The sequence below is a fragment of the Manis pentadactyla genome, chromosome 7, assembly GCF_030020395.1.
Source record: "Manis pentadactyla isolate mManPen7 chromosome 7, mManPen7.hap1, whole genome shotgun sequence".
Taxonomy (NCBI): Eukaryota; Metazoa; Chordata; class Mammalia; order Pholidota; family Manidae; genus Manis; species Manis pentadactyla.
The window spans coordinates 38,869,730-38,891,387 of NC_080025.1; the positions used below are offsets into that span (position 1 = coordinate 38,869,730).

Below are 21,658 nucleotides of genomic sequence, written 5' to 3' on the forward strand. Positions count from 1 at the left end.
GCTCCAAGGCCACCTCCCACCCATCCCACCCCTGTCTGCCCAGGAGGTCGTCAGAAAGGTTTCCCTTTCTCTGGTTCCAAGATGGGAGGCTTCTGCCCACACCCTCACACCACAGCTGCTGTTTAGAACGGGCTCCCAGCCGGGGGAGATGCTGTGATTTGAGATGCAGGTACCTGGACCCTTTTTTTGAGTATCCTCCTCTCCGGTATATGGGACAAGGATGGGGAGCAGCATTGTTGGGGGCTGTTTCCTTTGCTGTCGGTGTTAGCAACTAATTGTCTAAATGTAAATGTGGCACCTGGTGCCCTGCCTGCCTCAGCCTCAGCTCGCCTGTGACTGGACATCTCTGCTCAGTCCTGTGCTGCTACTGCACTGTTTGTATACATAACTTTTTAATTTTTTGGTATCTGGTGGGCAAGCATCCCCTTTCTTTCTACAAAATTTTCTTTACCATGGGCCATTTATCTTTTACATAACTCTTATAATCTACTCATCCCATTGTGAAATGCACTGAGCACATGCTCAGACCCTCCTTTATGTCCTCCAAGTGAGTTTTATCGTTTTCCTGTAAGTGTGCAAATCTTACACACTTCTTGCTAGATTTATTCCTAAAGAAAGGCAATATATCTGGTAGGATATGGAGAGATTGTCATTGTAACTGGTTTAAGGCTGATTAAAACATTTATGGTCACCAAAGTGCTTTGCATGTATTCTGTCATTTGCTCAGACAGTCCTGGGGCAGCAGGCAGGATGGCATTATTATTACCACTTTCCAATGAGGTCATGGTGGGGTGTGAAGGCACGGCCTGCAAAGAAAGGTCTGCACTTACCGTTCCCCAAGGGGTCCTTGGCACAGCCTCCTGCCAAGGACAGGGGACAAGGCAGTCCCTCATGCAGAAATCCCAGGACCCACCACATAACTCTGCCCTCCCTGGCCACAGATGACTGGAATGTCACCTGATCTAAGAACAGTCACACTGCATGAGGGCCAGAGTGCTAGGGGTGACCTTTTAGGAGACATCTACCCAAGAGGGACTACTTGAAACCATAGGTGGTTTTACTGAGGGCCTCAATGTGGCAGACATTAAACTCTCCCAAAGGACAGCCTTGCGACCCCTCCCTGGAGTGAGGCAGAGATGGGGTGCATACTTAGCTGAAGGATCTGGGGAGCAGGTGGGGCACTCTCCTTCTCTCCAGTAACTCCTGGACTTGAGCTCCAGAGCAGCCCTGCCAGCCCCGCCCCCAGCGGCACCTGCCCACCCTGGGACCCGTTAAACCTGCACAACCCCTTGCACATTTTCGCAGAGTGTCAGACTCAGAGTCCTTAGCTTTGCTCTGATTGGACGGCCTACCTGATGGCCGCGGATGGCCTGCATTGATTGGCTGAGGCCTAGCTGAGGTGCTTATCTGTAAACCAGTCTCCATGGTAGTAGGAATGGGCTTGTGTTGATTGGCTCAGACCCCTGGGGGCTCACATGGCGGGGATATGCTGGGGGGGAGGGGAGGGAGGAGCTGGGGGAGCTCAGCTGGGGGAGGGCGGTGCTCAGAGTGCAGATCAGGGGGTGGGGAGGGTTGGGCACAGTGTTCTGCAGGGCTGGGCTCCCAGGGGTGCTTGGCGGGGGCTAAGCCCCTGAGCTTTCAGATTCTTGGTGATGACTTCTGTGATCTCTCCCAGCCTGCTTTCTGCTCTTGGGGGTCCTGGGGACCAGGCTGCCTTTAGGCCGAAGACCCTTTGGTGGTGGCCCGTGGGTAAAATTGAAACATTTCCTGAATAATTCGCCTAGCCTTAGTACACCTGCATATCAATAGGCGTTCAGAGGTGGAAAGAAGTGTGGCTTTAGTGCATTTGCATCTTTCCTCAGGGGTGGAGAGAAGTTCATCTCCATATCAATGGGTGATTACCTGGGCAACAGAGGGCTTATCTGTACCTGAGAGGTGAGGGGAGGGCCGGCTGGAGCAGAGAAGAAAGACGGACTGGGACTGCAGTTTGTGAGAAATAAACGGGTCTTAAACTTTATTTCTCCCTTTGACGGATTTTGGTTTTTAGAAATATTTTGCCCCGGGATTTCCTTTCCCCGGACCTACATGGCCAGTTCTGCCCCTCTTACAGGGCATCTGCCTGCCTCCTGCCCCTCTTCCTATTCTGCAGACTCTTTCCCACTCCATTTTATGTGGGAGGTCCAGCCATTCAGGTCAAGCCTACATAACCATGTGCCCAGCGTTGGCCACGCATTCATCTCTGGGCTGCCCCTAGAGACCGTGAGGAGCTGCCCGGAACCCCGACCCCTTGGATGGCGGGGAGGCCCCGGCGTGTGCAGCGGCAGAGGGTGCAGCTTCACCTGTTATCCCCCCAGCTGTGGGGCTTCCAATTGGGGAGCCCCTAGTGGAGAATTGGTCTAGAGTAAAGTACCACCTGGAGGCTGGGACCTTCCCCAGAAGTGGGGAAGGGGGGCAACACCGGAAGATGCAAGATTAGGTCTCCATGAGTTGGAAAACTGTTTAGATACCTTAGGGGGCCGCGTAGCGGCTGGCATCGTAGGGTCTCTTTTCGAGATAGTGGAAAATGTTATACAGGAGAGAGGATTATCGAGAGGGTTAGCGAGGAGATAGAGGGACTTAGGTGGGAGAGACACACTTTAGCATCGCTTGGAGGAGCTGGGCGAAAGACGAGAGACAGTTACTGAAAAGCCAGAAAGATTCCTTAGCAGCAGCGACGGGGGAGGTGGCAGAAAAAGCCGCGTTGTAGGGGGCCCTGGGGGAGGGGAGGAAAGAGCGGGGCCTTCAGCCCCGGAGATGGAGGAGGAGCCCGGGGGCGGGGGGAGGCGGGCCATGGGCCGATCTGCTGCGAGGCCACTGCCCGAGGTACCAGCCTTTCCGGTCTTAAAGGCCCGCCCAGCTGTGATTAAGAAAATAAATGAAACAACCGTCGGGCTCGTCAGGGGGAGGAGCAGCCTCCTCTCCAGGTTGTGGAGCTCTCCATTCTCTGCCCCTAAACCCAGGATGGGCTGGTGGACAAGAGCGTCAGTTATAGACAGGGACAATCGGATTCTCTGCCTACGTGGCTTTTACATCTCTGGGATGTGGGTGTGGAAAACATTGTGTCGGTTACTGAGATGAGTAGAATGGCTTCCCTGAAGGCTCACCCTTCCCTCCGGCAGCAGACACTCCTGGAATGGCTGACAGCTGCCATCAGGATAGTTTGGCCTAATCAGGGTGATTTACCATATTTTCCCAGTACTTGGAAAACGTATGCAGAGCTCCAGCTGTGGGAATTGGGTATGAAAAATATCATCTATAATGTGGACCCCCAGGGCCCTGATGAGGACGTGTTCACTGTAGAAATGAGAAACCTGGTGCTGCATACAGCTCCCACATCTCTCTTTGGGTCCCTAGTGAATACTCTTGCCCCCCACCTAGGACAACCCATAGGAGAGGCTACTCGTACTTTAGCAGATCTGGGGGAGGATGAAACAATAAGGGCACAGGGGGAAGTTCAGGCCATGACTGAAAGGAGAGGTGCAAAAGACCCTGAGAAGGTCTCGAGGACCCAGATTGTGGATTGATTTGATAAAGACCGGGGTAGTGAAAGAAAAACGTGATGGGCAGCCCAATAGAATCTTAATAGAACTGTGGCACAAATTAAAGTCAGAGCAGCAGTTCTGGCCTCTAAGGTCCAGGATGTGGAAACCAGAGTAAAGGCCTCATGCCCGGCCTGTGTCCCTGCAAAACTTCCTCGGAGACAGTACTCAGGATTTGCCTGAGCCCTCACCCCCACAGGGGGATGATTGGGCATCACAGTTCGACTGAGTGGGAGGTTAAGGTCCCCACCTTGGGAGACATGGCGGGGACTGGAGGCCACATGTAGAATTAGCAATTCATTGGTCCCCTGTGGATGTACAATGTGTCCTGGCACTGGTGGACACAGGAGCTGAATGTTCTTTGATTTATGGCAACCCTGAGTGTTTTCCTGAGACCCCCTGCTGTAATAGACGGCTATGGGGGTAAGGTAATTAGAGTGAAGAAAGCCCAAATCCCACTGGGGATAAGGCGTTTACCCCTAAAGAAGTGTACCGTGTACATTTTTCCCATCCCTGAATATATTTTGGGGTAGATATCCTGCAGGGCCTGTGGTTACAGACCACTGCAGGTGAGCTCAGACTGAGGGTATGTGTGGTTAAGCCAGTTCTGAGGGGACATGCTAAGCACCCACCTGTAACTCTGCCTGTACCTCGGTGGGTGACAAATATTAAGCAGTACAAAAGCCTGGGGGGGCACAAGGAAATTGGAGAAACTCTACAGGAGTTGGAGAGGGTGGTCATCATAAAGCCCACTCATAGTCCTTTTAATTCCCCAGTGTGGCCAGTGAGGAAGCCAGATGGCTCCTGGCGTATGACTGTAGACTATAGGGAATTGAATAAAGTCACACCCCCTTTGCATGCTCCTGTTCCCTCTATAGCAGACATTCTGGACACCCTCAGCCATGAGGTGGGAATGTATTATTATGTAAGACTTTGCTAATGCTACTCTTCTCTATTGATATAGCACAGGAAAGCCAGGAACAGTTTGCCTTCACGTGGGAAGGCTGGCAGTGGACATTCACTGTTCTTCCACAGGGATACCTCCACAGTCCCACCATCTGTCATGGACTTGTAGCCCAGGACTTGGCCACATGGAAGAAACTGCAAATGGTGTGGTTGTATCACTACATTGATGATATTATGCTCACATCTGATTCTCTTTCAGATTTAGAAGGGGCAGTTCCTAGACTGTTGCAACATCTACAGGAGAAAGGATGGGCAGTGAACAGCACCAAGGTTCAGAGACCTGGTTTGTCTGTGAAATTCTTGGAGGTTGTCTGGTTGGGTAAAACTAAAGTTGTTCCTGAAGCAGTCATAGACAAGGTCCAGGCTTTCCCCACCCCTGCCACTGTGGCAGTTTTAAAAGAGTTTTGGGGTCTTTTGGGCTACTGGAGAGTGTTTATCCCACACTTGGCACAAATTCTAAAGCCCTTAAACCAGTTGGTATAAAAGGGCATCAGGTGGGACTGGGATGAGACATGTGCAGCAGCTTTTACTGCTGCCAAGCTGGCAGTCAAAGCCATACAGGCCTTGAATGTAATGGACTCATCAAGGTCCTGTGAACTACATGTTCATGTAACTGAAGATGGTTATGGATGGGGTCTTTGGCAGCCACTTGAACAGACATGCCAACCCATTGGATTCTGGTCACAACTATGGAAAGGAGCAGAGGTCCAGTACACCTTGGTAGAGAAGCAACTGGCTGCTGTGTACCACGCCTTGCTGGCTATGGAGCCCATCACTGGAACAACTCTGACCAAGGTAATAACCACCTATCCCATCGTGGGGTGGGTTCAAGACTGGACCCAAAGGCCAAGGAGTGGCATGGCACAGACACCTACACTGGCCAAATGGGGCACATATTTACAGCAATGCTGTGCCCTCTCTACTGGCCCCTTAAGTGGAGAACTCCAACACTTATTGGACCCAGTGACCTATACCAGTGGAAAGCAGGAATAAATTGCTTTGGAGCCATTGGTAGCCGAGAATCCTTATCAGAAGGGAAAAGCCCCTATACCTGAAGATGCTTGGTATACAGACGGCTCCAGTCATGGGCAGCCCCTGAAGTGGAGGGCTGTGGCTTTCCATCCTAAGACTGAGACAATATGGATGGAGGACAGAGAGGGGAAGAGCACTCAATGGGCTGAGTTGTGGGCAGTATGGCTCGTGATCACCCAGGAGCCTTCCCTCATAGTTGTCTGTGCCGACAGCTGGGCCATCTATCAGGGCTTGACCCTTGGCTACCAACATGGTACCAGGCCAAATGGATGGTTGGTCACCAGCCCCTTTGGGGGCAAGAGTTGTGGCAAGACCTATGGGCCTCTGGTCAGACTGACTATTACTGTATATCATGTGACTGGCCATTGCCTTTGGCATCCCCAGGGAATGATAAAGCTGACACATTGGCCCAGGTGCGTTGGCTCGAAGGAAAGCCTGCCTCTGATGTGGCCCAATGGCTACATCAGCGTTTGTTGCACGCGGGGCAAAAGACAATGTGGGCTGTAGCCCGTCGGTGGGGCTGAAGAAATCAGCTGAGCCTGGCAGGAGTGCCTTGTGTGCTCTAAGAAGGACTTATACCAAGTCCCGCAGCAACATGGGACAACAGTAAGGGGGCCTATACCCCTTATCAGGTGGCAGATAGACTATATTGGGCCTCTGCCCATAACAGAAGGATATCATTATGCCATGACTTGTGTGGACATGGCAACTGGACTATTGATTGCTTTTCCTGCACATTGTGCAGATCAGCAAACCAGCAAGAGGGGCCCAGAGCATCTCTTTGTAGCCTATGTTTGGCTGCAGGTGATTGAGAGCAATCAAGGCACCCACTTTACTGGACATGCGTTAAAGGATGGTTACAGCAATTAGGAATGAAGTAGAAGTTTCATGTACCATATGGCCTTACTGGGGCAGGCATGATAGAGAGGGACAATGGTTTGTTGAAATCTGGCCTGAAGTTAGACACCAGTAGTCTATGGGGCTGGTCAGTTTGCCTTTGGACAGTGCTACAGCATTTGAATGAGAAGCCACGTAAAGGAGCTTTGAGCCCTGTGGATATGCTAACACACCTTGCTGCCACTCCTATACAACTGTTTGTGCAAATCAAAGAAGAGTTACCAAAGCCAGGATGGCCAGCAGAGCAACATCCTGCTGCCAGCCCCTGCTGCATTAAACCCTGGAGACACTGTTGAATGGACCTGGCCCCGGGCATTTCAACACATGGACCAGCATCTTCTGGCACCTTGGGGGAAAAGGCCTGGATGGTGGCCTCCTGTGTGTTCCTGGAGTAACAGCAGAGTGGCCCCCAAAGATCATGGCAGTGTACCCAAAACACACAGAAGGTAAGAGCATCTTACACAGAAGTTTTGTTCTATCTTTATGGCAAGTGCATGTACCTCCCGTAGCCCTATATTGACCCATCTGTAACTCCCACAGGGAGGGGTGTGAAAGTCTGGTATACTAGACCAGGACGAGATCCCATTCCTGCCACTGTTCTATCACAGGACTACTCTCTTGCATGTATCCTACCTGATGGACAGGATTTGCCTATGCTGGTGTGATTAAAGCATGTATTTTATCACCCTTAAGGTTATTTCCTTCTACAGTCCTTGTGGCCTGAATGCGCCCCCTGGCTGCAGCTGCCCCGTGATAATTGCTCTGGACCCTCAGCTACTGCCTGCCTGTGGAATGGACGAGCTATAGATTTAATCTGCCTAAGACTTTGAACCTATGTGAATGGTCCGGCTTGAAGATTATCATGATTTTATTGCTGTTGCTATTGTATGTCATTAGTCTGGTCACAGTGCTCCAGTTTTCTTGCTCAGGGACCGTTGTGGAAGAGGGGGAATGAGTAGATTGTAAGGCGAGATTTCTGGAGGGGTGGCCTGTGGGTAAAATTGTAGTATTTCCAGAATATCTCGCCTGGCTTTAGTGCATCTGCATATCAACAGGCGTTCCTAGGAGGTGTAGAGAAGTAGGTCATCTCCATATCAATGGGTAATTACCTGGGGCCTGAGGGCTTATCTGAACCTGAGAGGTTGAGGGGAGGTCTTGCTTGCTTCTGCCTGAGCAGGAAAAAGATGGCCCCGGAATGCAGTTTGTAAGCAATAAACGGGTTTTAAACTTTATTTCTCCTTTTGACTGATTTCAGTTTTAGAGGTATTTTGCCCTGGGATTTCCTCTCCCCAGTTACACACGCGTTCACATCCCTGCAGGAGGATTTACAAAACACCTTCCAGGAAGGCTGTTCGCCCAGAGATCAAGGTCCCTCCAGTACCGTGTCCAAAGGACTGGCTAGGTGCTGCTCTAGTTCTAGGGCGCAGTGAAGACAAAGCGGCCAGGTAGGCAGGCGGGCGAGGGGGTGGGGCTGCCCGGAGGGGCGCGGCATGGCGCAAACGCATGCGCAGCACCCCCACCTTGCGCCCAGCGTGCGTATTTCCGGCTGCTCTTTCTGCATCTAGGGCACGAAAACTCTCAGGTCTCGGGCTGCGGCCCTCGGCCGGAACCGGAAGTGGACCCCGAGCCTGGAGGAAGAAGCCGGGGTCCGACCCGTCAGCAGCCGGCGGCCGTCCGGAGGGGCGGTGTTCGCGCCGCTCCTTGCGAGGCAGACCCGCGGCGGGCGGCCCGGGGCGGCGCCATGAAGCTGTATAGCCTCAGCGTCCTCTACAAAGGCGAGCCCAAGGTAGTGCTGCTCAAAGCCGCGTACGACGTGTCCTCCTTCAGCTTCTTCCAGAGGTCCAGGTGAGCGGGCCGGGGCGGGAGGTCCCCGGGGTCGGGGTCGGGCCTGTGGAGTCCTGGGGCCTGGGTTGGGGAGGTCCTCGGTCCGAGTGGCGGGATGCCTGGGTCGGGCGGGGGTGTCTGCGGAGGCCCGGGGGTCGGCCATCCGCAGCGAATCCGTTTTCTCTCGTAAAAAGGCTTGAGCAATTCTTACGTATTGAGTGTTTTTCAAATTTCTGTAGTATAAAAAGTATAAGTGGACTTTGAAGATGTGCACACTCCCCAGGTTCATGCCCAGATAATCTCACTAGCAGATTGAGGGCCAGAAATCTGTATTTTAAACAATACCTCCCATTCCATGATTGTGACCCAGGCAGTGAGGTGCCATACCTTGAGAGCCACGTTTGTAGTGTCTGGTGGGGCTTTCCAACCATTCATTGAGAGAGATTGGCGTGCTCTCCCTTTCATGAGTGAAGTCCCCGAGGCCCCAAATCATTTATGCCAGAACCAGCCAGGACTCAAGCCCAGGTCGTATTCGCTTTATTATCAGGCTGTAGTGGTACAAAAGAGTTCAGCACTGAAGATTTGAAGGAAGCATTTGACTGTGGGACTTACAAGCTTTTAAACATTTCTGGGGCCCTGTAATTGCGAGGTGTACAAGTACTGCAGGCTTTCCCAGCCCGTTTGTGGAAGAGATGGGGTGACTCAGGCACAGAACGAGAAAAACCCAGCACAGTCAGTGTCTGGGCACCCCGGCTCCCAGTCTGGGGGGATCTGCCATCTGAACCGTTTTCCCTGCTGCGGTGCAGCTGTTTGTTCTTGTTGAGGGGGGCTGCTGGCAGCATCTAAAACAACTTGTTTCTTCTGAGATGTTCTGCTTCTCTGGGTCCTTCTTGAAATACCTTCTTGGTACTTAGCTTTCTTTATCATGGTCACTCTGCTCTGTGTTGTTGCCTTTCTGTGATGGGCCTTTCGGTGCCTACGTGGCTCCCTCTGCTCATGTATACACTGAGGGTCCTCAGGTTTGAGATATCCATACCAGTCTCAATGGAAACACAGCGCAGTACTAAGGAACATCTCTGCTAGCATCTCCTGAAACAACATGTACTCCAGCTGAACTCACTGTATCTTTCATGAGGTCTCCTCACGTCTGTCCTTCCTCCCTCACAATTACCAGACTTCAAGCTTAGAACCTACAAATGGTTTCCTGGCCTTGCAGACCCTTGTGTACAGGTTCTCACAGTGAATGCGGCTCATCACATACTACAGGCCTGCCCTGAACTCTCTCTCCTGACTTTACTGCAGGGATGCCCTCATTCGGAAGCCTCTCTAAGGGATTTTTGTGATCACATTTCTCTCACAAGATGATAGCGAGTGATGTTGTGCACTGGGCATTGTGCTGCTGCCTCACATATATTAGCTCACTTAACTGTCATGTATCTTGACTATGTAGTTGAGGCCCAGGGCCTTAGATCATAGTCTCATAACTGGTGGAGCAGGGGCCCCAGTTGGGAGAGTCCACTCGCGAGTCAGGGGTCTTCACTCTTCCGTGTCTTATAATTGCAGTTTCAGAGGTTTACAAACCTGGAGCCCAACTGTGGACTCCCAAGATTCTGCCCTGATGGCCCTTTATATGGCATTCCTAGTTGGAGGCCTCGTGTTGGCCCCTGTTCTTCTGGCTGGACTGCGGTCACGTTTGACCGTTCTGGGCACCTCTCTCTGTTGGTCCCATGAATCTCCTCTTCCTCCTCAGGCTTGGCACAAGACATTTTCCATTTTCTTGTCTTGGCTGACAATTCCTCTCCATTCCTTCAAAAGTGTTTTGAGCTCATACCATGGCTGAGCCCAGCAGACTTAGGCCTGTGCTCTGCCAGAGCCGGCATCCTGTAGGTTCGTGCTGCATTGCGGTGTGGGTGTGTGGCAGCAGCTGTGACTGGTTATGTGTCTGCCAAACAGTTGTTGCCACTGGGTTTTTTCCAGTGCAGTTTTTGTTATGTTCCTTGGAAGTTTGTGGGGTCTTGGGAACAGGAGCCGGCCTGTCCCAATCATACTCTGACCAAAAAACTAATCACCACCTGTCAACATCTGGAAGCTGGCTGTTGGGGAGAGCTAGGTGGCAAACATGTCCAAATGGCTGTGATGCTTTCTCTTGAGTGTATGTGTTCACTCCATGTTCGTTATTTGTCACCAGGGTTGGGAGGGAAGGGAATGAAACAGAGATACAATGTCTCCTTTGTGTATAAGCTTAGAGGTCACTTTCCATTATGTTGGGGACAAATGACAGGGATAGGTAACATGTTATGTGTTGTGTTTCTTAGTGTTCAGGAATTCATGACCTTCACAAGTCAACTGATTGTGGAGCGCTCGGCGAAGGGCAGCAGAGCTTCTGTCAAAGAACAAGGTAAGAGGACCTACCAATGGCAAATGTACTGGCCAGGCTGCTGCCTCAGCGGAGACCCCACTCCTCTGCCAGCTTGTACTCTCTTCCCTCTTCTTCCTGTTTACACAAAACTCTGTCCACTCGCCATGGGTGTCTGAGCTGCCTGGTTAAAATCACCCCCAAAGCTTAGACTCACTCAAGATTAGGATCCCACTCTCTTGGAGCAGAAGTGGCCTTCATTTTGTATCTTCTCTTTCCCCCTCAGAGTCCTAGACATCTCCCAGGATTCCCAGCCCTGTTATGGTAATGCTGCATCCTGTGCTCCTTAGATTTTTGACCAGGAATCTGAAAACTCAGTATTTTTTCCTCTTGACCATTATTTTTTCTTCTTCATAATTCAGGTTTCCTGTAAGAATTTTTAAGCATTTATTTTAGAGGCATATGTTATACAGATTAGGAAAGGTGTCTGTGAACTTCATCAAGCAGAAACAAGGGCCAATGCACGTTGTGCTGGCCTTGGGTCACGTGATGTGGAGATATTGTATCCATCATGTAACCATCAGTTACATGCAGGTGATGTCAAAGGTTTATGTACTATGTGGGGTCCCTATATCGTAAATGTCCCAGAAGTGAAATTGAATCATGAAAATTTATCCTCAGTTCTCCTCAGACTGCATCTGCCTTCCCGACATTGTGACTTTAAAGACGTATCCTCACACACCATCCCAGCTTCTCAGATTCCGTGGAGTGTATAGCCCCACGTTTGAATCTTACTTACATGGGAATATCAAGTCTGGAGAGTGTTGGTGATGATCTGATTTTAGGGGCTTACTGTCTCCCCCTCTCCTCTTTGTTTTCCTTGTTTGACATTAGCATCTTCCAGGTGACAGTGTTATGGACAAGAAGGTTCTTATTTGTCAGCTATAATCCTTTTGTTCCTTTTAGTTTGGAAATATGGTTGATGTTTCATCTCTGAATCCTTTCAAAATGACAAAACTCAATCTTGTGGATTGTGAATTTTTTGCAGAAGCCCTTGTACAGACTATACTTTTGATAATTTCAGCACAATAATACTGCACAGCCAGTGGGGGCTAATTTTTTCCTAGATGGGCTTTCTCTCCTCTCTTCTTCCCACCCAGCCCGCCTATGGCCCACCACAAAACAAGCAGGCCAGGATTGCTTTAGTGAGGAAGCCTGAGGCCCCAAGAGGTGGTTTCCTGATTTGGGGCCACTCCTGCTTGGCTTTTAGGAAGTGGAGGCTGTGTGAGTCGTCCAGGGCCCCCTCAGTTGGGAGCCGAGTGGAGCCTCTGAGAGTTGCAGCTCCCAAGAAAGAGCCACCCACACCTGTGCACTGGGGTTGTCCTCTGCCCCAGTGGTGGCTCCTTTAGACCCAGGCTTTGCGCCCTGAGCCTCTGGGCATGCATTTGTCCTGAAGCAGATGCGGGGCCAAACCAGCAGCAGTCCCACATGTGCTGTGAGCATGCGGAGCTGTGCTCTGAGTCCCGCAGGCCCACTCGGAGTGGCTTCACTGACCCGGAAGCAGAGCTTGTGGTGTGGCGCTTCGGTTTGGGGGTGAACATGTCTAAGGTCCCCACCGCCAGTTGTGTGCCTGTCTCTCCTTAGAATACCTGTGCCATGTCTGTGTGCGGAATGACGGTCTTGCAGGAGTGGTCATTGCTGACAGTGAATACCCATCCCGGGTGGCTTTCACCTTGCTGGAGAAGGTGGGTTTGCAGTTTGGACTTGGACAGACAGGTGTGGACGGGGCCTGAGGCATGAGAGATGAAATGGCGTTTCCAAAGTCAACACTTTCAGCTTTGCTTCTCACTCTGAGCCAAGAGACAGTGGCTTCCCTTTCCAGCCCCCAAGCAGCCATGGCTGTGTCCTCACCCCTTCTGCTCCTCTGGTTGGCCCTTGTCCCGCCTCTGCCCACTGTAGCCATGGCTTTCAGTTCCTCTGAACCACCTCAGACTCTATGCTTTGACCTGTGACCCACCTCCCCTTCACCAGGTCATCCCTGCATGCACAGGGTCCTCCCCACCTCTGTGCTTCTGTTCAGGGAGTTTCTCATCCTGCAGTGACGGGGGTCCCTTCCACAGTGTGGGTCCTGTCCCATGATAGGGCTCAGCACAGCCACACACTTCAGTTTCTTACATGGTGCTTATTATAAGCTGCTCAGAGACGTTGGCCTCTAGTCCCCCAAGCATTAATGCACATACAAGCACATGAAATCTGGTGGAGTTTAAGTCCAAAGGCCTTGATACCCTTTCTGAAGAATTGTTTTGGAAAATTAAAGGGCTAGTACCCTTTTTCCTGGAAATCATAATGTGAAAATGGAAATATGTAGTTCAGATTCTAATAACTTTGGTCATTCACAATGAGGTTCATCTCAGGATGGGCCTACTTGGTTGTTAATTCCCTGAGTATGTAGGTTGGGGAAAAGTGGGCCTGGCTTTCCCCTGCCATTAGCTGCCCTCCTCCCTGCTTCCTGGGTCTTGAGAGCCTCTTGCCAGCAAGTCTCTTGGGTCAAGAGAGAGCCATGGGCACCGGCAAGTGCAAGGTGGGGTGGTGTTGAGCTCCTTTATCTTGCAGGTACTAGACGAGTTCTCTAAGCAGATCAGCAGGATAGAGTGGCCAGTTGGATCTCCTGCTACCATCCAATACACAGCCCTGGATGGGCACCTCAGTGTGTACCAGGTAGGGTGTAACAAACCCCATGTGGAGACTTTGTGACCCAGGATCACAGGTGGTGGCAGTGCCAGTGGCCCTGATGGTTGTGGCTCTGGGTGGTTTCCTGACAGCCTTGAGGTTGACGTCCATTTAGAAAATGCAGGGACCCACATTGAGACCCAGAGCCTATGCTCCTAGGAAGATGTTTGCTTTTCCATCGTGGTTGTTGATTTGCCACTTAGTTTTGAGTTTTATTTCCAGGGAACCCTCCAGTCCTGATGTTGCTCTTGTTCTGGGCTCTTTTGTAGAACCCCCGAGAAGCTGACCCCATGAGTAAGGTGCAGGCTGAACTTGATGAGACCAAGATCATCCTGGTGAGTGGGAGCGGGATGGCAGGGGCTGCCAGCCGTCAGGCATGTGGTTGGTGCTTGTTACCGCCACTCTCTGGAAGTGGTATTGCTGACTCTCCTGCTTCAGTGGCTCACAGCCAGGCTCGCCGCACGGCCCCCACTGGGCAGCGGCACCTGTTGTACACAGGTGCCCTGCCCACTCCCTGCCTGAGTTTGGTGGCCCTGCCTCTCCCAACCTGCTGCCTGCCTTTGTCCCATAGCCCAGCAGGTGCCTCCCTGGATGCTCTGGTCTCGGGGTGCAGACTGAGCACAGGCCAACATGTCAGGCCATTTTGGAGGAGTAGGAAACCTGCATCATATAAATCTCCTGACTCATAACAGCTCTGCAGACTATTTTCTTCTATTTTTTCAAGCTCTGAGCTGCCTTGGGCACTCAAGCAGCATCCACTATGGCTTCAGGTTTGGTCCTTGTAGGCACTGCCTCTGATGGCCCTGGCTTCCTGCTTCCAGTCTGTCCACCAGGCTTGAGCCATTCTCTGTCACTCTCCTGCTTAACTGGCCCTTAGGTCTGCTCCATGATATGGTCTCAGGACCCCATCCCCTCTGATTCCCTTTTCTGCCTGCCTTCCACACAAGTGCCCCTTGATTAACTCCCCCAGGTACTTCCAAGTACCAGAACACCAGGCACATTCTGAGTGTCACTGCACCGTCACCACTTCTTCACATGATCTGATTAGTGTGTGTGAGCTCGCAGGATCGGGACCGTGTCCTTACTTTTGCCTCCTTGCTCAGAGGGCGATACCTAGCTTTTCCAGAGACTAGCAATTAACAGACCCTAAGAAGCAAATAGAAAGCCCAGAAAAGCCTGTCCCAAATACAAGCCTGCCAGAGCTTGCTTGGCCTTCTTGCACATCAGCATCTTGGGGCTGGATTTGGTCTGGGATGGAGCATGGGACTGCATTCCATAAAGCACTCCAGGGGCTATAAATGTGGGTGTGCAGCAAGTTCATGTGGCTCTGGAAGGAAAGGTGGGAGAGCCTTCAGGTGTCTGTATCTCATGACATGTGTCTGTGTGTTTCCTAAGCCCTGTTTGTTATGCTCCAGGGTCTGAGTCTGTGAGCGCTGCAGAGCCGGGCCTCCACTGCAGAGCAGATGGGTCGACTCCCAGCCCTGTCTGGCTGCAGTGGTGAAATTCAGATTCAGTTGCCCTGCCTTTTGCCTTCCCTGTGTCTTGGTCTACTTGTGGTGGAAACCCGAGCTGCTCTGCTTCATTGAGATCAGGGTGTTTCTGGGGGCTCCTCACTGCTGCCCTGTGTGCACACTTAGGGTCTGTTACCAGCCCCCAAGGGCCCTCAGGAGGCCTTGGAGCAGCTCCAGCAATGGCCGCCTGGGCTAGGAGCAAGCCCCACTTCCTGATGTCCCTGGCAGGGGCTGTGGGCTCTTCTGGGAGCCTTCCGCTTCCCGTGGCAGAAAGGGTTTCTGTGGCTCGTCACCCCCCCAAGGGTGTGGACGCTCTTGCAAAACTTGCAGTAATGACAGTTCCTCTTCAGGAAAGCAGGGTCTTTCTGTCCCATGGGACAGACTAGGATCTCTCCTGGGCTACCAATCTTAGTCTGCTATGGTAAATTTTTTGGGAAGTACTCTCTGTCCCCATTGGAACTTTCCAGGTTCCACTGAAGGTCGCTGAGGCCTGTTCCCTCCCCAGGTCTGGGGCACCAAGTCTCGGTGCTGGGGGATGTGGGGGGTGCCACAGGAGTATGTTCCCAAGACCGACCTTCCCAAGGGGCGCAAGGCAGCTCACCTGGACTCTGCCTTCCTGTAGCACAACACCATGGAGTCTTTGCTGGAGCGGGGTGAGAAGCTGGACGACCTTGTGTCCAAATCGGAAGTGCTGGGGACACAGTCAAAAGCCTTCTATAAGACGGTGAGTGCTGGCCACTGCTCGGGGCCCCTGAGGCTGTCCTGCAGCGCCCAAGCAGTAGCAAGTTCCCTCGGGGGGTGTCCAAGCGAAATCAAGTGGAGGCCTTGCTACACCATGCTTGCGCCTGCAGGCCTGGGTCCCCACCCTCTTGGAGCGGTGTGCTGCCCTCTGACAGAACCACTCCCTTGCCTCAGCTGCAACGTGCACTTTTGTGGGTCTGGCTGGGCCTGGGCACAGGGACCAGAGGCCCTGTAAGCCACGTGGGGCTCTCTGTTCCCCAAAGACCCCTACTGTGAGGCCTGTAGGCATAGGGCAGAGTAGGGTAGTAGGCGCTCTGCCAGCAGTAGCTTCACTCCCTGGCAGGACCCTAGCGAGTGTGGGCAGAGGATATGGGTGTAAACTGCTTCTCTGCTTCCTGGGGCCACCAAGGGCAGGCCAGCTATCTCTGTTGTAGCTCCAGTTCCTCTGCCAGATGTAGGGCTCTGGGCCTGGCGCCCCCAGCAGAGCTGCCGCGTCCCCCCTGCTGGGTGTGGTCAGCGCCGCCCCCCTCAGAAACACTTTGTCTCTTTCAAGGCCCGGAAACAAAACTCATGCTGTGCGATCATGTGAGGCAGCCTGCAGAGGCCCTGTGCTGACCCACCACCTTATTCATGGCAGTGCTGCAGTTCCTGGAGAAGCAGAGCCGGAGCCGAGCAGCAGACTCCTCCCGCTCCTGGAAGGACCCGGGGTGGGGACGGTCACGTGCACGTGTCTAGCAAAAGTTTTGAAAAGATAATTTGAGGCTCCCAAAAGTGTATTTTTGGGCCAATTGAAAACATAAACTCCATGAGTCATGTAGATGTTGAAGGGCTCATCTCTAACCCTCTGGGAAGGCCCTAGGGCTTGGAGCCAGCCCTGGGTTCTCTGTATGCCTTTGGGTTTTATCTGTACACTGACTGTTAACACACCAGCGAGCAGGGTGCTCCCTGCTTACAGGGCCGGGCGGGTGAGCCTGAGCTCAGTCCCAGGGAAAATGGAAAATCTGCTGCTGGGCCACAGTGGAGGGGCTGAGCAGGGCACCTCACTGGGCTCCACAGATTCTAAGGCATTTGCAGAGGTTAGCCTCCTGCTTGAGGGCAGGGCTTATTCCAGCAAGTCCCGCAGAGGTGCCTGGGAGTGTTTGAAGAGAGTAGGGGTGCTTGTTGACTCATAGCTTGGCTATGAATAGCTGGATCCCGGCCGTGATCTTGAACCTGTTTTCATTGGCTGCAGGCACCATGACCAACTCAGCAGCACCTGGGGCCTGTGTCTCAGCAAGTGGCCTTTCCCTGGCCACCATAACAGGGCACCAGAGAAGGGGCCGGCCAGCCCAGGGACTCCCAGCCCCACTGTGGTCTGAGCCACTGCCCCGAGCCCGGCCTCCAGCAGGACACTACAGGCCCTATAGCCTCAAGGCCGGTCTGGAATCAGCACACAGTGATGCCCAGGAGGTCCTGGGCCTTTGGGCCTCACTGCCACATCCCAGACTGCCTCCTCCTGAAAACAAACTCTAGATGCCCTTGGCCCCTGCTTTCCACATAAGCCCCTGCTGGCATGGCATCAGCCAGTGTGGCCTCATTCTGAGGGTCCTTCCCAGACCATGCCAGCTCCTGCTCTACCCGGGAGGCCTCCCTGCCTTGATAGAAGTGCCAGCGGCCCTGAATTTCCTCGCTGGGACCAGAAAGTAGGGTCTGTGTGGCTTTTGAGGACCCACCTAGCAGGCTAGCCTCCAGCTGCACTTTTCCCTTGGGCACCATGCTAGCCAGAGGACCTTGGCCACCTACTGCCTTGAGAGTCTCCACTGCCACAGATGCCCTGCAAGGCACAGCTCCAGTCCATTCACTGGGCCTGGGGCAGCTGCGCCTCCTATAGGAACCTGTTGCTGTCTGCCTGGCCTGCCACCTGCTTTGGAGGAAGGGTCGGGGGTGGGGGGCACTGGTGAACCCAGCTCCTGGTGTGGTCTGATGTTAAGTCATTTGGCAAACAGCCTGTTTTAATAACTACTGCATAACTTCTGTGTTCTGTGGAGAGGCCCCTATCTGGATAAACCTGTCTTGAAATTCTATAGTGGTCCCTGTGCTTTGTTTAAGCTGCAGGGCCCCTTCCACCTGCAGGTTGGGGAGGATGCAGGATCTTGGGGCAGTTCTATCCAGGGAAGGCAGCATCTGCCTTAACCTCCAGGCCCAACTGTAATCTTCCTTAGACATTCTTAGCACAAACTGTGAGGGAGCTCTGGGGTAGACAAGCCTGGCTGTGAATCCCATGCCCTGGTCCACTACAACCAGGAAACTCCTGGGAAGCATCTCTAGGGCCACAGGCCAGGCTGCACAGGTGGAAGCTGCTCGAGCTGGGAGCCAGGCTCTGCAGGTGTGGGGTGCCACCTCTGCTTCCCTGGACCCTGGCAAGTCCTAAGCTGTTCCTAGTTTAGAGAAGGACCACGGTAGCTGGTCATTCGAGGATTTGCAAAGATTTTGCAGCCTGCTTCATTGCTGGCCTGGGGCCTTGCTTTCAGCCTGACTTGGGACTGTTGAGGTCAGAAGCAAATGGTATTTCTGGCTGCACCAAGTATGCTGGCTTTTCCTGCTAGGTCCCAGGGCTGCCCAAGGGCCAGGGAGCTTTACCCAAAGCAGGTACTGTTTAAAAGCAGAGGCACCTCTGACTTGCCTCCACTATAGTGCCAAGCCAGCAGCAGGCTCAGTGCTGCTTGCTGCATCCTGCCCCCACGTGCAGGGACAGGGTTGACATCCTAGTTGGCTCAGGATCCACATTGGGGGTGGGGCAGGTATGCCTGTAGGGAGGCCTGGCCTGGAAAGGCTCCTTGGATTACAGCCCATAGGGAGCGGAGCCCTAGATACTGTGCAGACTCTCTGCTCCCAGTCTGTCCTAGATTCTCCACACCAGCTCTCAGCCCCACCATGGTACTCCCTGGCACAACCCACCCTCCTGCCACACCTGAGATCACCTGGCAGGTGTAGCCCACAGGGATCCAACAAGCTTGACTGAGGGCCTCCTGGCCCATGGGAAGGTGTCTGCACCCAGATGCTGAGGCAGGAGGGGAGGCCACCCCTGCCCCAAGTGGTTGGGACTGAGGTGGTCCAACAAGGCCTTGAGGCCCCTATCAGAAGTCCTTTGGACCTGTGGGGTGTCTAGGGCTTCAAGAGCACAGGCATGAGGTACTGACAGGCAGCAGCAGGGCCTGGGGAATCAGGTGTAGGGGGTAGACTGCCTATCTCCAGGTGGAGCGAGCCTGGGGAACCGGCAGGGCTGCCAAGGTCTGTCTGGGAGGGAGGAGGGCCAGCAGAGCACAGGTGGGCCACAGCTGACCTTGCCCCACCAGGCCTGAGTGCAGCCCTGCAGTCACTAATTCGGCTGGCATGGCCCAAAGGTGCGTGTGCCCAGAGGAGGCCCCAGCAGGCTTGTGTCCCATGCTGCAGGGGTACAGTGGGCAGCTGAGTGACATGTTCCTTTGGAGGGAGAGGCCAGGTGCACACAGAGCCCAAAGACAGGAAAGTTGCTGAGAAAAGATTTGCTGTTAGTCGGGGGCAGGGGCACCTGCCCGTGCCAACCCTGGGCCCTCGCACCCTCCCTTTCCCCAGCCTGGGCACCACGGGGTCACTGGACCTGGCGTCCTCCCATCCCCAAGACCTCAGGGGCACCAACGTGAGCTTGGGGAGCATCTCCTGGTCCTGGTACATGTGCTCTCCCAAGACTGACGTTGGTGTCAGCTGCATGCTGACCCTCGGGTTGTCTGCACAGCTGGTGTCCCAGCGTGTGGGCATCTGGGCACTGCTGAGCACCACATGCATGTAGAATGGCTGGGCAGAGGAAGACTCCATGGGGCAGTCCTCTTCCCACACAAAATAGCCTTCCCAGGTCGTATTTAGAGCCCTGGAGAGGTGGGGGTGTTGGGGCTTGGGGCCAGCAGAGGCATCAGAGGACCTGAACAGGGGCCACCCTTGGTGAGCCTCCACTTCAGATGGGCTTGAGAAGTTCTAGCTTGGGGCCTCTGCAGCCAGGGCCAGCTCTGAGGAGGGACCAGTGGCGTGGCCAGGGCAGCAGGGCCCCAGCAAAAGCGCCTGCTACCCTGCAAGTGTTTTGTCCTGTTTCTCTTTTATTTGCAGTTTCCCGAGACAGAACAAAATTTTTGTACACTTACAAGGCTCAGAAAGTAAAGACAATGAAACCCAGCAAAAAGAAGAGGAAAGGCCTGCCGACACCACCACCCCATGGACTGGAGCTGGGAGAGTGTGGCACGCTCATGAGGGGTCATGCAAAAGAACCCCACCCCAGAAAAAGTCCCCAGATTATCCCAAACAGGCAGCTCCGTGGAGGTAACAGATGACTGGGGGAGGGCAGAGGCCCCAGGAGGTGATGTGGCCAGGCCACATGAGGTCCATGGCCAGCCCTGTGCTGCCCAAGGCTGGGGGCATTGACAGATGTCACCCTGTGTCCATGGGTGGGAGCAGCTGTCCTGAGCTCACCCGAGGACAGGCAAGGGATCCCACTCTGAGCATGTGTCAATGGACAGTCCCTGTTGGAGGTCAGCATCCTGTGTCCTGCCCCCCACTCTGCCCCTCCCTTGGCTCAATTTGTGGAGCAACATAAATCTTTGTTGAACACATGAATTGAAGAAGGCAGGTGTTGGGGTGGGGGGCCTGTACCTCTGTGATCTCAGCTGCCAACCACCCCCAAACCATAATGCAGCAGGCCACCCCCAGCCAACTGCCCTTGGCTCTCAGTGCTGGATTCCCCATGCCCCAGCATGCCGGGAGACCTCAAGGTAAGCCCAGCCCGCCTTCTCCCCATCTTGGGGTCCCTGTAACACACTGTAGCCTCTGAGAGGCCTGGTGGGGTCCTCCCTGCCCTGCCTGCTCCTGGCCCAGACTCCAGAAGCACGGGCCTCTCCAACACCTGCCTGGACCCTGCCTCAGCCTGGGGACCTGGGATGCTGCCCTGCCCCCAGCCTGCTCCTTCCTGTGTCACATCCCCACCAAGCCCAGCACCCTGGGTCCTTGGGGCTGCCTGGATGGCTTGTCATACCCCTGGGTGGCCTGGCCTCTGCACCCATCATCCATGCTGGGTTGTGCGACCCTGAGCAGGGGAGGAGGAGAAGGGATGGGAAGTGGGGGACAACAGGACAGCCACGCTCAGGCTCCACGTTCCTGCCCACCGCCTCAGATGACGCCTAACACTCCTGACTCAAGCCAGGCAGGCAGGGAGGATGCGGTGTCTGGGGGCAGGTGCCAGCTGACGCACGCTGTCTGGGAACAGCCCCCTGTGTACATGTTCATGGCCTGGCCAGCTGTCCTCGGAGGCCAGGCAGACAGACACACGGGGCTTGGATGAGGAGTGGCCAGTTGGTTTGAAGCCCCACCAAAGCCAGTGATTTTTACAGCGTTTTCCTTTGTTTCCATATCAGTCGACATCAATTTTTTGGGGGTTGTCGTTGTCATCTTGTTTTTAAAAAGAAATCACATCTGGTCTTGGTTTTCTGCAGACACGGGCACCAGGGGAGGAACGAGGCAGACACAAACATGCGACAGCAGGCCGTGCACTGGGGGGCGGCCGGGCTCCAGACGCAAGTCAGTCCCGCAGAGTGGCCGCAGCCTGAAACGGTGCGAGGCAGGTCAGCTGCCCCAGTGCATTGTCCGACGGCGGGCCTGCAAGGCTGACAGCCTTTACGCCCAGGAGCTGCTGGGGTCCCCACAGCCCCCGCGGCCCCACATGGCCCCTCCCACGGTGCGGGCGCTCACCTTCACTGCAGGGGGGCCACGGGTGCGCCCGAGCAGTGGAAGTGCACGTTCTGCCACTTGCCGTCACGGCGATGCCACACACGGGTCTCCTCAGACTGGCTGGTACGGGGCCGGCCCTGCCCATCCATGTACTGCGTGAGGCGGATGTAGGCAATGCAGGCTGCATCCTCGCCAATGACGTGCACATGGGGGTTCAAGATGGTCGTGTGGATGGGCTTGCTATTCTTGGCCAGCACTGCAGGTGGGCGAGCAGGCAGAGGGCTTGGCACCGT

The 21,658-nt window shown here is 54.0% G+C and overlaps 2 protein-coding genes across 10 annotated transcripts in view; one reads left to right on the forward strand and one right to left on the reverse strand.

Annotated features, from left to right (window-relative positions):
• The first annotated feature begins 8,013 nt into the window (after positions 1-8,013).
• On the forward strand, positions 8,014-19,889 carry YKT6 (YKT6 v-SNARE homolog). 2 transcript variants are annotated; one of them, XM_036910272.2, is made up of 7 exons: positions 8,014-8,318; positions 10,613-10,695; positions 12,298-12,398; positions 13,267-13,371; positions 13,653-13,718; positions 15,517-15,618; positions 19,755-19,889. In XM_036910272.2, the coding sequence occupies exons 1-7, from the start codon at positions 8,215-8,217 to the stop codon at positions 19,803-19,805; spliced, it is 612 nt and encodes a 203-aa protein (XP_036766167.1). In that variant the 5' UTR covers positions 8,014-8,214; the 3' UTR covers positions 19,806-19,889. The 2 variants fall into 2 exon arrangements, with proteins under 2 accessions (XP_036766167.1, XP_036766168.1); XM_036910273.2 differs by lacking the exon at positions 19,755-19,889 and adding an exon at positions 16,189-16,452 and having other exon boundaries at positions 8,021-8,318.
• Positions 19,725-21,658, reverse strand: part of CAMK2B (calcium/calmodulin dependent protein kinase II beta) — an 80,749-nt gene continuing 78,815 nt past the window's right edge. For all 8 annotated transcript variants that reach the window (XM_036910265.2, XM_036910261.2, XM_036910263.2 and 5 more), the window contains 2 exons: positions 21,387-21,621; positions 19,725-21,240 (listed from right to left, as the gene is read on the reverse strand). In XM_036910265.2, the coding sequence (XP_036766160.1) occupies positions 21,389-21,621 (233 nt within the window). In that variant the 3' untranslated portion in view covers positions 19,725-21,240; positions 21,387-21,388. The remainder of the gene's footprint in view (positions 21,241-21,386; positions 21,622-21,658) is intronic.

Bases quoted from the DNA above. Each gene is read 5' to 3' on its own strand.
- YKT6 (XM_036910272.2), top strand. From the start codon at position 8,215: ATGAAGCTGTATAGCCTCAGCGTCCTCTACAAAGGCGAGCCCAAGGTA. The intron at 13,372-13,652 runs GTAGGGTGTAAC...GCTCTTTTGTAG, and splicing joins GGCACCTCAGTGTGTACCAG to AACCCCCGAGAAGCTGACCC. The intron at 15,619-19,754 runs GTGAGTGCTGGC...TTTTATTTGCAG, and splicing joins CAAAAGCCTTCTATAAGACG to TTTCCCGAGACAGAACAAAA.